This window comes from Colius striatus, chromosome 16 (assembly GCF_028858725.1).
Source record: "Colius striatus isolate bColStr4 chromosome 16, bColStr4.1.hap1, whole genome shotgun sequence".
NCBI lineage: Eukaryota > Metazoa > Chordata > Aves > Coliiformes > Coliidae > Colius > Colius striatus.
The window spans coordinates 6,911,877-6,923,993 of NC_084774.1; the positions used below are offsets into that span (position 1 = coordinate 6,911,877).

At 56.4% G+C, this 12,117-nt stretch overlaps 2 protein-coding genes across 5 annotated transcripts in view; both read left to right on the forward strand.

Moving 5' to 3' along the window:
* Positions 1 to 4,417, forward strand: part of TOP1 (DNA topoisomerase I) — a 65,938-nt gene extending 61,521 nt beyond the window's left edge. The window contains exons 18-21 of the mRNA XM_062008954.1: positions 463 to 590; positions 1,702 to 1,796; positions 2,501 to 2,650; positions 2,943 to 4,417. Coding sequence (XP_061864938.1) covers positions 463 to 590; positions 1,702 to 1,796; positions 2,501 to 2,650; positions 2,943 to 3,045 — 476 coding nt within the window. The 3' untranslated portion in view covers positions 3,046 to 4,417. The remainder of the gene's footprint in view (positions 1 to 462; positions 591 to 1,701; positions 1,797 to 2,500; positions 2,651 to 2,942) is intronic.
* Positions 4,418 to 9,194: 4,777 nt separating this feature from the next.
* The window catches only part of PLCG1 (phospholipase C gamma 1), a 48,263-nt gene continuing 45,340 nt past the window's right edge, over positions 9,195 to 12,117 (forward strand). For all 4 annotated transcript variants that reach the window (XM_062009104.1, XM_062009107.1, XM_062009105.1 and 1 more), the window contains exon 1: positions 9,195 to 9,476. In XM_062009104.1, coding sequence (XP_061865088.1) covers positions 9,275 to 9,476 — 202 coding nt within the window. In that variant the 5' untranslated portion in view covers positions 9,195 to 9,274. The remainder of the gene's footprint in view (positions 9,477 to 12,117) is intronic.

Below are 12,117 nucleotides of genomic sequence, written 5' to 3' on the forward strand. Positions count from 1 at the left end.
TGTGCTTGCTAGTTTCTGCCTGTCCTTTACCAAATTTCTTACTTGCTTTCTGTTAATTGTGAAGTGCTGTAGGTGGGAGGCAAGGCAGGTGTGTCTGACAGCCCTGTGTTTCTTGGCTGCTCATTCACCACTGCTAGCTTGCACTTAACTTTATAATGTGGGCACGTTGGATCTCTGAAGCCCAGCAGTGTCTGGAGCATTGTGGTCCTGCTGTCCTCTGCTCTGAACATGAATGTGCTTCTCCTCTCTTGAGGGGCAAATGGTGTCTTTGTTTCTGTCGAAGAAACTGTCCCGGGAGGAATTAGGGCCCAGGATGGAAGCACTCAAGCTCTTAGGACTGTAATTAGAGTGCTGTGTTGAGACTGGCCTCTTGGAGGGGAAGGGTAGTTCTGCAGTGACTGTGAGCTTGCAGTCAGTGGGACTGGAGAACCCCTTGGTTCACCACTTTCTTCCCCTTTGCAGCGGATGACAACATCCCAGCGAAGATCCTGTCCTACAACCGTGCCAACAGGGCTGTCGCCATCCTCTGCAACCACCAGCGAGCTCCGCCCAAGACCTTCGAGAAGTCCATGATGAACTTGCAGAGCAAGGTACCCCCAGGCTACCCAGCTCCTGGGCTGGGGCAGGGCTCCACGTGCTGCCTCTGAGCAGTCACAGTCCCCTTCACTTGAGGTGGAATGGCAGCAGAACCTGCTTTTCCCTGTGAGGAGCTGGTTAGTGCTGCATCAGAGGTGGGCCTGCTTGGAGAGGGACTGTGTGCTGAAAGGGGCACCTTTCAGTCTGAGTCATCTTTCACTTTTAGAGATCAAGACCAGACCCTTTTTGTCTGCCCTTCATCCCACAGCTCTGTGTTCTGCTGCCTTTGAAACTTAAGAGCAGCAGTCTGTAGCTCTGGTTTGTGTCCTCTAAAGAACCCTGAGCGTGTGTCCACTCCTGTTGTGTGACTCCCAGGCCATGTCAGTGCAGGCTGTGTATATGGTACATTATGCCCCCCTGACTTGACCTCTTCCTTTGCAGATTGTTTCTGGTGAAGGCCATGAGGTCCAAAGGGGTTAGGTCTGTTCCTGGTCTGGCTTTAGAATAACCTTCACAATAAGGACTTCTGGTTTGGCACTGCAGTGTCCCTTGCTTCTGTAACACCTAACATGGCTGCCTTCACCCTGGATCTTAGAGCTTGGGGGATGTTTAAGGGGAGTGGTTGAACAGGGGCTGCAAAATGCTAAGTCTCCTTGAATCCTGAACTTACTGAAGAACTGCCTGAAGCCTTAACAGCTTTCAGCCTGTAGGATTTGGGGCAAGAACCAATTCCTGCTGAGGGAACAGGGATCATCCTTCCATGTCGTCATCAGAGAGTTGTTTGATGGGACACAGTGGAGGCAGACAAGCTGCCTAGAAGGGCTGTTGCCCAGTCCTTTGCCAGGCCAACTCCTTTGCCTGCTTGATTGTAGCTATGAGAAAGCTCCCAGGGTCCCCATGTGTTTGGAAATGAGTGAGGCCCTCTTTTCTGAGGGGAGCATTCCACCACACTGGGCTTCACAGCAAAGGGAAAGGCCAGTGGCCTTTTGTTCTGCAGAAGTGGGTCTGACCAGATTCTGAACCTGGTCACAAACTCATTCACTCCCTGGGTCGTGCTGCCCAGGGTGACTGCCACAGTCATCAGCAGCTTGTTCACAGTGCTGCTGTCTGGTTTTGCCTCTCTAGATCGATGCCAAGAAGGAGCAGTTAGCTGATGCCAGGAGGGAACTGAAAAGCGCCAAAGCTGATGCCAAGGTCCGGAGGGACGAGAAGTCTAAAAAGTAAGGCTGTGTTTGAGGCTCTGCAATGCTCCCAGTGCTCAGCTCCAAATGGGGCCTTCACCCTGTATTCTGTTCCGCCAGACTCTGCTCTGGGAAGACTTCCTCAGGCTTTCTTGTGCCCTCTTTATTCTGTGCGTGAGGAAATGGCCTTCAAGTCGAGGACTGTAGGGGGCACTGAGGCCCTGCTGTGGGCACTGGCATTAGCCTCCACTGTGTCTCAGCCCCCAGAGCTGAGCAGCAGCCAGTGCTGAGCACTCTCCTTCCCAGGCCCCAGCAGAGCAATGAATCCTGTGTGCAGCAGTGCCATGGGAACAGGGAGCCAGGAGCCACCAGCTGCATGTGCACTTCCCAGGGCTGTGGGGGTGCCGAGGGAAAGGGACTCTGAGAGCACAGTCACAGTGGGACTGTTAGAAGGATAGATGGGCTGGTTTTAAAAGTGGGTGTAGCATCAGTACAGTTCAGGCTTTTGCTTCCAACCCTTAAACAGAACTGCTGCTTAAGATTTCTTCTCTGCCTCTTTGAAAATGTCAGTTCTTAATTGCATGTGCTGAGTGTTTGGTGTCACCATCTGTGCTGACACAGCTGCCCTTTGTGGCGTGGCATTGCTTACCTTGAGCAGAGTCCCTTTGGGTTCCCACCGTGCTGCTATCTCAAGCCCCAGCAAAGCTGTAAGAATTCAACGCTTTGCTTCTTTCCCACCTCAGGACAGTGGAGACTAAGAAGAAGGCAGTGCAGAGGATTGAGGAGCAACTGATGAAGCTGGAGGTTCAGGCTACAGATAGGGAGGAGAACAAGCAGATCGCTTTGAGCACCTCCAAACTCAACTATCTGGATCCCAGGATCTCTGTTGCTTGGTAAGCATCTGCCTGGGGGTGCTGGAAGGAACTTCTGTCCCATCCCCCCAGTTGGCAGGCAAGGGCTGTGGCTGAGAGCAGTGCCCCTGTGCTGCCCCTGTGCCCTTCCCTTCTGTCTTCACACAATTTCAGAAATCATAGAAGAGTCTGTTGAGGCAATGCCAAAGCCAGCCCCATGCTGGGAGGTGCTGGGTGGGGGTGGCAGCTGGCAGGCTGGTGGTGCTGGGCTGGGTGGTGTCTGGCACCGGAGCAGAGCCCAGCACTGACTCTAACAGCGTCTCCTCTCCTGCAGGTGTAAGAAGTGGGGAATTCCTATAGAGAAGATTTATAACAAAACCCAACGAGACAAATTTGCCTGGGCTATCGACATGGCAGAGGAAGACTATGAGTTTTAACCTGTTTTTAATGAGCTGAATTTTATGCGAAATAAAGGGGGAGTAGCCTGGTTTTTAGGGAGATTGATAAACTGTGAGCCTTACTTGTCCTTGGATGCTGGGGAAGGGGGAGGAAAGGGGCAAGTGAGCATCAAGATAAAACAGCCAACATCTTGCAGAAAGCATAACCTGGAAATATCCTAAAGGAGCTGAGCCAGTTGTCCTATGGACAACTTATTTAAAGAAATGTTTCAGAGATCCAAATTCTAGCTGTCTGGTCTGTGTGGTTTTTTTTCTCTCTCGAGGCAGGGCAAGTGGATGGGGGATTTGTCAACCTTCCGCCAGGCAAATTCACCATCACACCGAGAGCGTGGGAATCTTTAGCTACTGTATACAAAATCCAATTATATTGGTGCGTTTTTACAGTTAGGGTTTTGCAATAACTTCTATATTTTAATAGAAAATGGACTCCTTAACCCCTGCCCTTCCTCTCCCCCCCCTTCCCACCCCATTTCAGGATTTAACAAAGAAACAAAACGTTAGGAAACCCAACGCACCTGTTACAGCCGTCACCAGAGTCACGGAAACACCCCAAAGCTTTTTCAATTTGTCACTTGGAGCAGTGGTGGCATTGGGACATGAACTGCAACCACCCAGCCTGTTGTTCAGAGCCGAGAGTGATGGGCCATTGGCCTCCTGAGTGCTTCTCTCTCTCTTGTTTTTTTTTTTAATGTGAATTTTTATTTCTTTTAATTATTTTAAAATATTTAAAACAGGTTTTTTGGGTTTTTTTTCTCATTCTTCTCGATCTTAAAGATCATGTAGCGCTGGGGAGGGGGTGGGGGAGGGAGCTGCGCGGCGGGGAGGCGCGTGTGGAATCGGGGCGAGTGAAATTGGCAACAGGTGCCATTCCCATCACTCTTTCTTCTGAACACGCTCTGTACACGTCAAGAATTATCTACTTTTTAGGTTTGGCAGACTGTTTTACCTTTCTTTTTCTCCCCCTCCCTCCCCTCCTTTTTTTCTAAGCCCCACTCCCTCTTTTACTTGAAAGATTTTATTGTGTAAAAAGAAGTTTCACAGGTCAATACAATTTCGAGGGAAATGAGCATTGGTCCAAAAAAAGAAAAAAAAAGGAAAATAATCCAGATTTTAGGGCTTTTATTTTTTTTTTCTTTTGTAATTGTGTAAAAAAATTTTAAAAACTGAAAAAGCAGAATTTTAATGTGAAACCTTTTTTTGCTATAATCATTAGTCTTAGAGGCATTGTTTAGCGTAGTGTGTGTGCAAAGACCATTTCCTGCAGCCTTTCCTCAACAAGTATCTTCTATTTTTATCATGAATTCCCTTTTAATCAACTGTAGGTTATTTAAAATAAATTCCTACAACTTAACTGAGGGTTGGTGTCTGTGTGTTCTTTCACCTCAGGTTGGGAGGGAAGGGGTGGGCCTGGCACCACGCTGGTGCTGCAGTGGGGCAGTGCCTCTGTGGGAAGGTGCTGGAATGGACATGGAGGCTGTGGCAGGGGCCAGGTGGGTTGGGATTGATGCAGCACTTGTGTCTTCATCAGGGGTGAGTAGGAGGTCAGAATGATGCCAGGGATGTGAAATGAAGCTCCTGGCCATGGCTAGTCTTGGGGGCACCGTGGGCTGTGGTGGGTCTGTCTGGTCACATCCTCAGTAGGGAGAGAAGTTGATGCTGCAGCATCACAGCGTGGAGTGGTTTTGGAGGCCTGGCAGGGGTGAAGGGTCTGGGGAAGAAGACTTATGACGAGCAGCTGAGGGAACTGGGGCGTGTTTAGCCTGGAGGACGCTGATCACTCAGCAACTGCCTGACAGGTCCATCTCTTTTCTCCAGTAATGAATGACAGACATGAGGAAATGGCTTCCACTTGCACCAGGGGAGGTTTAGATTGGATATCAGAAGAACTTTTTCCTTGAGAGGGTTGTCAGGCCCTGTCCCAGGCTGCCCAAGGAGGTCAGGGAGTCCCCAGCCCTGGAGATAGTTAAAAAGACATAAATGAGATGCTGAGGGATGGGCTTGGCAGTGAGGGGTTGGACTCAAAGGCCTTTTCCAGCTAATGATTCTGTACAGAGCTGAGCAGGCTGTCCTGCCAGCCCTGCTGCTTGGCCCTCAGCTCCCATTAATGCTGAGGTATGAGGTGGTCCATGAGCTCACTTGCCTCCCTGCTCCCTCATCTGTGCTCCTCACATGGCAGTGTGCTTCTTGGGGTTCATTTGTGCACCCCCAGGGCAAACTGCCTCAAATACCATGCTGAAATAGCAGCAGCCCCTCTCTCCAAGCTCTTTGGGTACAGAAAGGCTGAGTTCCTGGTCCTTCCTGCTTCACCCCTGTGTGAGCAGTGGCTGCTGTGGGTTTCCACACGAGCCACCTCAGCGTGGGTTTGCTTTGCCTCCCAGGGAACATCTCTCAACATCTTCTCATGTGGTCCTGGGAAAACCCCTGCCCAGGGCAGCGCAGAGCAGGAGCAGTGGGATGTGGCGAGGCCTGAGCTCTTCTGGGGTGGTTTCTGTGCTGCCTTTCCCTAGCTCACAGCCCTCTGCAGGGAGGATGGAGCGAGAGCAGCAGCCTGTGCTTGCCCTGGTTAGGGACAGGGTGCTGAGGCTGATGGCTGCCATCTGTGTCCCTGGCACTGGAAAGCAGCCCAGGGCCTGGTGTCCCTGGGGAGCCTGGGGCTGTCATGGGCCTTGGCTCCTCCATGACCACCCAGCAGCACTTGCTGTGCTCCCACAGGCCATGAGCGGGGTCAGGCTCAGCCCAGCCCTGAGCAGGGCTTCCTGCTGCCCCATCCTCAGGGGCTTGGTTGTGGCTGCACAAACTAGCAGCTTGGCAGGAGTTAGCATTTACTCCCTGGGGCCTTTCCAAGGTGCAACAGAGAGAATACCAGACCAGAGGGAAAGGGGCTCATCGTGCTCCAAAGCTGCCTGTGCCTGGAGCAATGCAGCCTGTTAAAATAACCCCTTTCTGCTTATCCAGCCCTCCCGGTGCTCAGACCTGGCTGAATTAAATTCCCTAGGCTGCTGAGCAGCTTCTCCCTCCTCTCTGTCAACTGCAGTGAGAAGGCTGTGCCCTCACAGAGGGGATCCCCATCCATCCCCCATCAGATCTGCCTTCTCCCAGGCATGGCGGTGGCCCTGGCCAGGCTGGGGTGCTGGTGGCCTTGGGCCGTGCTCTGCCTGGAGGTTCAAAGCCACACTGATGTCCCAGGCTGAGATGTGCTGTGCCTGGCAGTGGAAGGGAGAAGTATGTTGGTGCAAAACCAGCACTGGGCTCCCTCTGAACGCTGGGGAGCAGGGGCTGGGCCCCGCCAGCTCTGTCCTGGGCAGGGACCTGAGGAGGATTCATTCTGTATTTCTGTCTGTGGCACAGCAGGGTCAGGACCACACATCCCACACTTTAAATGGAGAATTCCATTGACTCACTGTGCAAACACAAAGGAACAGCCACGACACGTGCCACATCCCACCCCCACAGGGCTTGCGGTTGGTGTGAGGGAAACTGAGGCAGCAGGGACATCACCAGTGCGGGGGGCAAAATTTAGGCTGAAACTGGATCTTCTGCAGCACGAGCCTCTGGACAGGGAAGGCTGCAAACCCTGCTGGATGCAGCTCTATCCCCCCTGAAGTCTGACAGGATTTACAGGGTGGTTGGAAATTGAACCCAGGTGACTCTGGGATATTAAAACCGTGTGTGCTGCCCTGTGGACATCAGGGAGCAGGACAGGGAACCTGGAGCTGCAGTGTGTTTCCCATCTGGTACCAGTTGGTTAATCCAGGGGTGTCTCAGTGCCTGGCAAGGGCAGGAGGGTGCCTGCCAGGGGACACCTGGCACTGCCCTGTGCCAACCCCGCTGGGCAGGAGGGAGCTCCTGTGAGGACCCCCTGCACTTACCTGTGGGGAGCTGTCAGGGTTTCATTTCCATGGGTTTTTCTCCACAGCCCTTCAGCAAAGCCAGGGGCTGTCCTGAAGCTGGAGGTCATGTGGCCAGCAGCCTGCTGCCCGGTCCTGAGCAGAGGATACAGCTGCTGAATCCCACAGGATGGGGGCAGGTCAGCACACCACACCTCAGGACTGCAAAGGGGAAGGTGCTGAGTCCTCTCAAAGGGAAAAAACCCAACATTTTCCAGCAGGTTTGCAAGGGGACACTTGCAAGGGCCCCCACCTTCTACAGCCCTATCAGGCACAATCCAGGGGGAGAACAAAGCAAAATACACCCAGCCTGCTGCAGCCCAAGCACAAGTAGGATGGGACAACAAGTTGCTGCTGCCCCGAGGGGCCAGGAGGCCCACAGCCAGGAGCTGGGCCCATGGTGGACAGCAGCCCGGTCACATGCCTGGGCATGCAGCACCATGGACACAGACAGTTAATGCGAGGCTAAAGAGTGATTAACCAAACTCAGAATCAAACTACCCATCACAGGCACCTCACCACAAGCCTCATCTCCTCGTGCCAGCCACAGCCACCCGGCGCTGGAGGACGCGGTGACAGGCGGGCGCTCGCCATCAGCGAGAACAGGCAGCGTTTGGCAACCGGCCACTTACCTTTGCTGCTGCTTCCATGGCCACGCTCCCTTCTCAGGTTTTGCCCTCAAAAACAAGGGTGTGCCCACAGTGCTCGGCTATTTTAAGACCACTGGGAGCCGTCTGCTTCCTGCCGGTCCCAAGCGAGGCGGTTACAAGGGCAGGGAGTGAGTTCCCTGGCGAGCTGGTGGCAGCTCACCCTGGGGAGGGGGCAGAGGCTGCTGAGCTGATGCCATCCAGGGCTCCCAGCAGCTGAGCGGGTCCCCGGCCTCTTCAGTGCCGTCACACTCGGGTCATTCTTCTCCTAATGTGTTTGTCTGTGTCTTTTTGATATCCCAGCACTGAGGGGGACCCTAAAGAACCCACGAACCTCGTGGGGCTCTTCATATGTGTCCCTTTGAAGGTGGGTAAAGCAGCAGGCCGGGGAGCTGCTCGTGCCCAGGGTGCACTCGGCAATGGGCCCCTCATGTAGCAAAAAGGGCTCCTTCCAGTCCCACCCGTGGGCTGGAGCAGGAGATAAGGGCTGGGGGGTGCGTGCCGTGGGGCTGCAGGCACAGGCTGTGTGTAACTGCAGACGTGCACACACACGTGTATCTGTGCATCCATACACAGCGATGCATCTCACGGGGCTGCTGTGCCTCAGTGTTTGCACCGTCCCCAGCCCAGGGCAGCCCCGGGGTGCCTCGATGGGGAGGAGGGTGCGGGGAGGAAGGCCAGAAGCAGCGCAGAAAGGGAAATTGCAGGCTTTAACCACATGAATGGAGCAAACCGCCCTGAAACGCTTCCCAATTCAAGCGCTTATCCCCGCGCTAACCCGGCTTTTGTGTGGGCTCCCGCCGGGCCGGAGCAGGGCTGGAGAGCCTCCCACCACCGCGGCTCCCCGCACCGGGATGCCCGCGGCCGCCCCGCAAACCCGTCCCGCGCCCTTGGCCAGCCGGGGCCCGGCCGTGATCTAGGGAGGGAGCTGCGGCAGCCGCGGCCGGGCCACGAGGGGCTGTCCCCAGGACCAGCCACCCCGCTCGGGCCGTCCCGGGGCTGGGGCTGTCTCCGAGAGGGGGTTGACCGGAGCGGCTCCGGGGGCAGCCGCCGGCCTGGCCGGGGCGTCGCTCGCCCCGCACAGCTGCGGGGGCTGAGCCGCCGGTCCCACGGGCAGCGGCGCTGCGGCGTGTCCTGGGAGCCCACGTGTGCCTCGCCACGGGCCGCGCTGCCCACGCAGCGCCTCACGCGAACTCCGCTGTGGCGTGCCGGGACCCCACGGACGGTGTGGGGGGGTTCCCCCGAGACCCCGACTGGGCGGAGCTCCCCACGCGTGTGCGTGTGTGTGTGTGCGCGCGTGTGTGTGTGCGTGTGAGTGTGCGTGTGTGTGTGTGCGCGTGAGTGTGTGTGTGTGCGTGTGTGCGTGTGTGTGCGCGTGTGAGTGTGTGTGAGAGTGTGTGTGTGCGTGTGTGTGCGTGTGAGAGTGTGTGTGTGCGTGTGTGTGCGCGTGTGAGTGTGTGTCTCCCCCCACCCCCGCAGCCCCAGGAGCGCGCGGCGCCGTGTCCCGCGCCCGTCCCGCCGCGAGGGGCCGCGCTCCGGCGCGCGCCGCCGCCCCTCCCCGCCCCCCGCCTCCCCCTCGGCCTTCCTCGCTCCTCCTCCTCCTCCTCCTCCCCCCCGTCCGGCGGAGGGCGGCGGCGCTCCGGGCGCTCCCGCTCCCCTTTGTTCGCGGCGCTGATGGCGGCCGCGCCGGGCAGCGGCCCCGGGGCGCCCAGCGAGGCGGAGGTAGCGAACCTCTGCCGCAGCCTGGAGGTGGGCACCGTCATGACCCTCTTCTACTCCAAAAAGTCACAGAGACCCGAACGGAAAACTTTTCAGGTGAAGCTGGAGACGCGGCAGGTCACCTGGAGCCGCGGCTCGGAGAAGATCGAGGGAGCCGGTGAGTGCGGTGGGGAGCGGGGGAAAGGCCGGGAGACGCGGCCAGGAAGGGGAGGAAAAAGCTCCGGGTCCCTCGGGGAGACGGGTGCGGGGCGGCCCCGGCCGGAGCCGTCCCGGGGAGCCGCCGCAAAGCGGCGTTGGGGGGTCGGTGGGGAGGAGAAAAGAGAGAGAAGGGGAAAAAACCCCTCTGAACTCCAGGCTCTCTGTGCCCAGCGCTTCCCCTCGCGGCAGCCCGGGGGCCGGGCTCCGTGCCTGGGGCCGGCCGCTGGCCGGGATGCGCGGGCCGGGTACCGCCATGGCCGCCCCCGCCCCCGGAGCCGCCCCACAACTTTCTGCATCCCTCTTCGGCATCGGGCTTCCCCGGGGGCCTTTTTCCCCAGGTGCTGCCGTGCCTGACAGCACCTAAAATCCACGAGGAACCTCAGAAGGATTAGTTTGAGCCTTCTTGGGGTTACGTCTCAGAGTAACAGATGAAGCGAAAAGGGACAAAAAGCAGAAGAAAACGACGCAGAATGTCCCAATGTAATGCCCTGCCCTCGTCCCGGGGCAGGTGGAGCCCGGTCAGCCTCGGGCCGTGGGTGCAGTTACGGGCACAACAGCTCTCTGCCAGCAGCTTCCAGCCCGTGCCGTGGCCCCGGAGCAGGGCAGAAGGGGTGTGAGAAACGCAAGTGCAGAACCGCACAGATGGGTGGGAAAGGGGGGAGTAGGGAGGCCCTGCACTGGGGAACTTTCAACCTTGGTGTTGGTTCTCTAGGTTACTGCTGTTTCTCTTCAATTCCCTTTCCCGCCCCCACGCACCCCAAGTGCCAGGACAGGGTCTCTGTTGGATGCTGCAGGTGAGGAAGAGGGGACTGGCACGAAGGCAATGTACCCTGAGTCCTGGCCGTGGTGCAGCTTTCCCTGCATGAGGGATGCCGGGCAGCCAGGCTGGGGAGCGGTTGTCGTCTCTCCTGGCAAGTGGTGCTGGCCCGAGGTGGGAAGGCTGGATGCTGTTAGTGTTGCCCAGGGGCTCAGGTAAAGAAAGAAGGTGGAGGTGATGGTTGTGTCTCTGTGGCAGGAGCACAAAATGCTGGTGGTTCCAGTTTGGGACCCTTGAGGTCCTCTTGCTTCAGCCCAGCAGTGTGTTCAGGCAGGCGTGGAAGGAGCCTTGGGCTCTGTTAGCATCACTGGAACATGAGGCTCCCAGAGTGGCCTCTAGGAGCTTTGAGGCAGTGGGAGTGGGAGAAGAGTGTGGCCCTTCCTTGGACTTTGTTGTTCTTAAACTAAGGCCAAGCTCCCGTCTGTTTCACTGGGCAGGCTCAGGTTTCTGGCGGTGCCTGCAGACCACGGGGATCCACGGCCCATGGTGGGATGGATGGAGATCCCTGCTGATGTCTACATGTGCAATTGTTCCTCAGGGCAAACCCAAGCACATGCTGCAGGCCTTGTGAGGCTGGGACCTTGACTTTAGGCAGAGCTGGAGAACTTTAGCTCCTGTACCAAAGCTATGGTGATAACAGTGATGATACTGCCGTGGCTGTGAGCGCTTCTTGTGCTGTGCAGATGGCCAAGAGCAGATCAGGAAAAGCAATGAGTGTGTCCCAGGGACTGAGATGAACAAATCAGATGAAAAATAAAGGCCCCAGGTTTCCAGTGAACGAAAAGCAAGAGCAGAGGAACACGTGGCAGCCGATTCCTTTAATGTCTTTAAAGTCTTCCTTTAAATGTCACAGTGGAAAATTACCTGTGGCTCCTGTGTTGCACTGTGTGGCTGGTGGCCATGGGCTCTCGGTTGCCCATTTGCCTCCCAACACACCTGATGCTCCCACAGTGCCTGCAGCCCTGAGAGGTGACAGGAGCCATGGTGGAGCAAGGGGGCATTGGCCTCAAGAGCTGCTGCATCCTCAGCTCCATCTCTCAGATGCCTTCCCCATGGTCTGCACCTGAGCACCTCAGCCCGTTCTCAGTCCCCTCGTGTGGGCTCAGCACCCTGAGCAGCACCCATCCTCTTCCTTTGCAGGGCTGAGCAGCAGAGCTTTGCTTTAACGCTTCCTGGGCAGGAGCGTGGGAGCTGCAGGTGGAAGTGTTGTGCTGTGTACACAAGTAGTGACTGTGTACCTAGGCAGGCGAGGCAAAGCCACGCGGTCAATGGCCAGCAGCACTAGGTTGCTGGCCAGCTTCCCTGGCTCTATCTGGATGTGCTTTCTGGGCACAAGAAGACTGCCTGGGGAATGCCAGGTGTGTGACAGCTCCACTTGATGTTGCAAATACACTGATGTATTCCCCTCCTGGCACATCTCCCCCTTGAAGAGCAACTTTTTATGACTGTGGTGGGAACCAGAGGGGAAAGGGATCAGGGGTCAGGCTGATCATTAGTGCAGAGTAGTTTTAACCATGGACAGTGACTGACTCGTTTCTCCCCATGAAGACAAGCCATGCTGGTGTGCAGAGCAGGAGCTTTGGGGCTGGCAGGAGGATTGGGGTTTGCCTTTTGTGACAGTACTGGTTTGGCTCTGACTTGCAGTATGAGTGAGGCTGTGAGCAGAGGAGAGCAGTCAGCTGTCAAGAGGTGAGGTGTTGCTTCACCAGGAAGAGCAGCTCCAGCAGACAATGTCTGGGGGTCTACAGGTCAAAGGCTGCTGTGTTCATCGGTCAGTAATGAA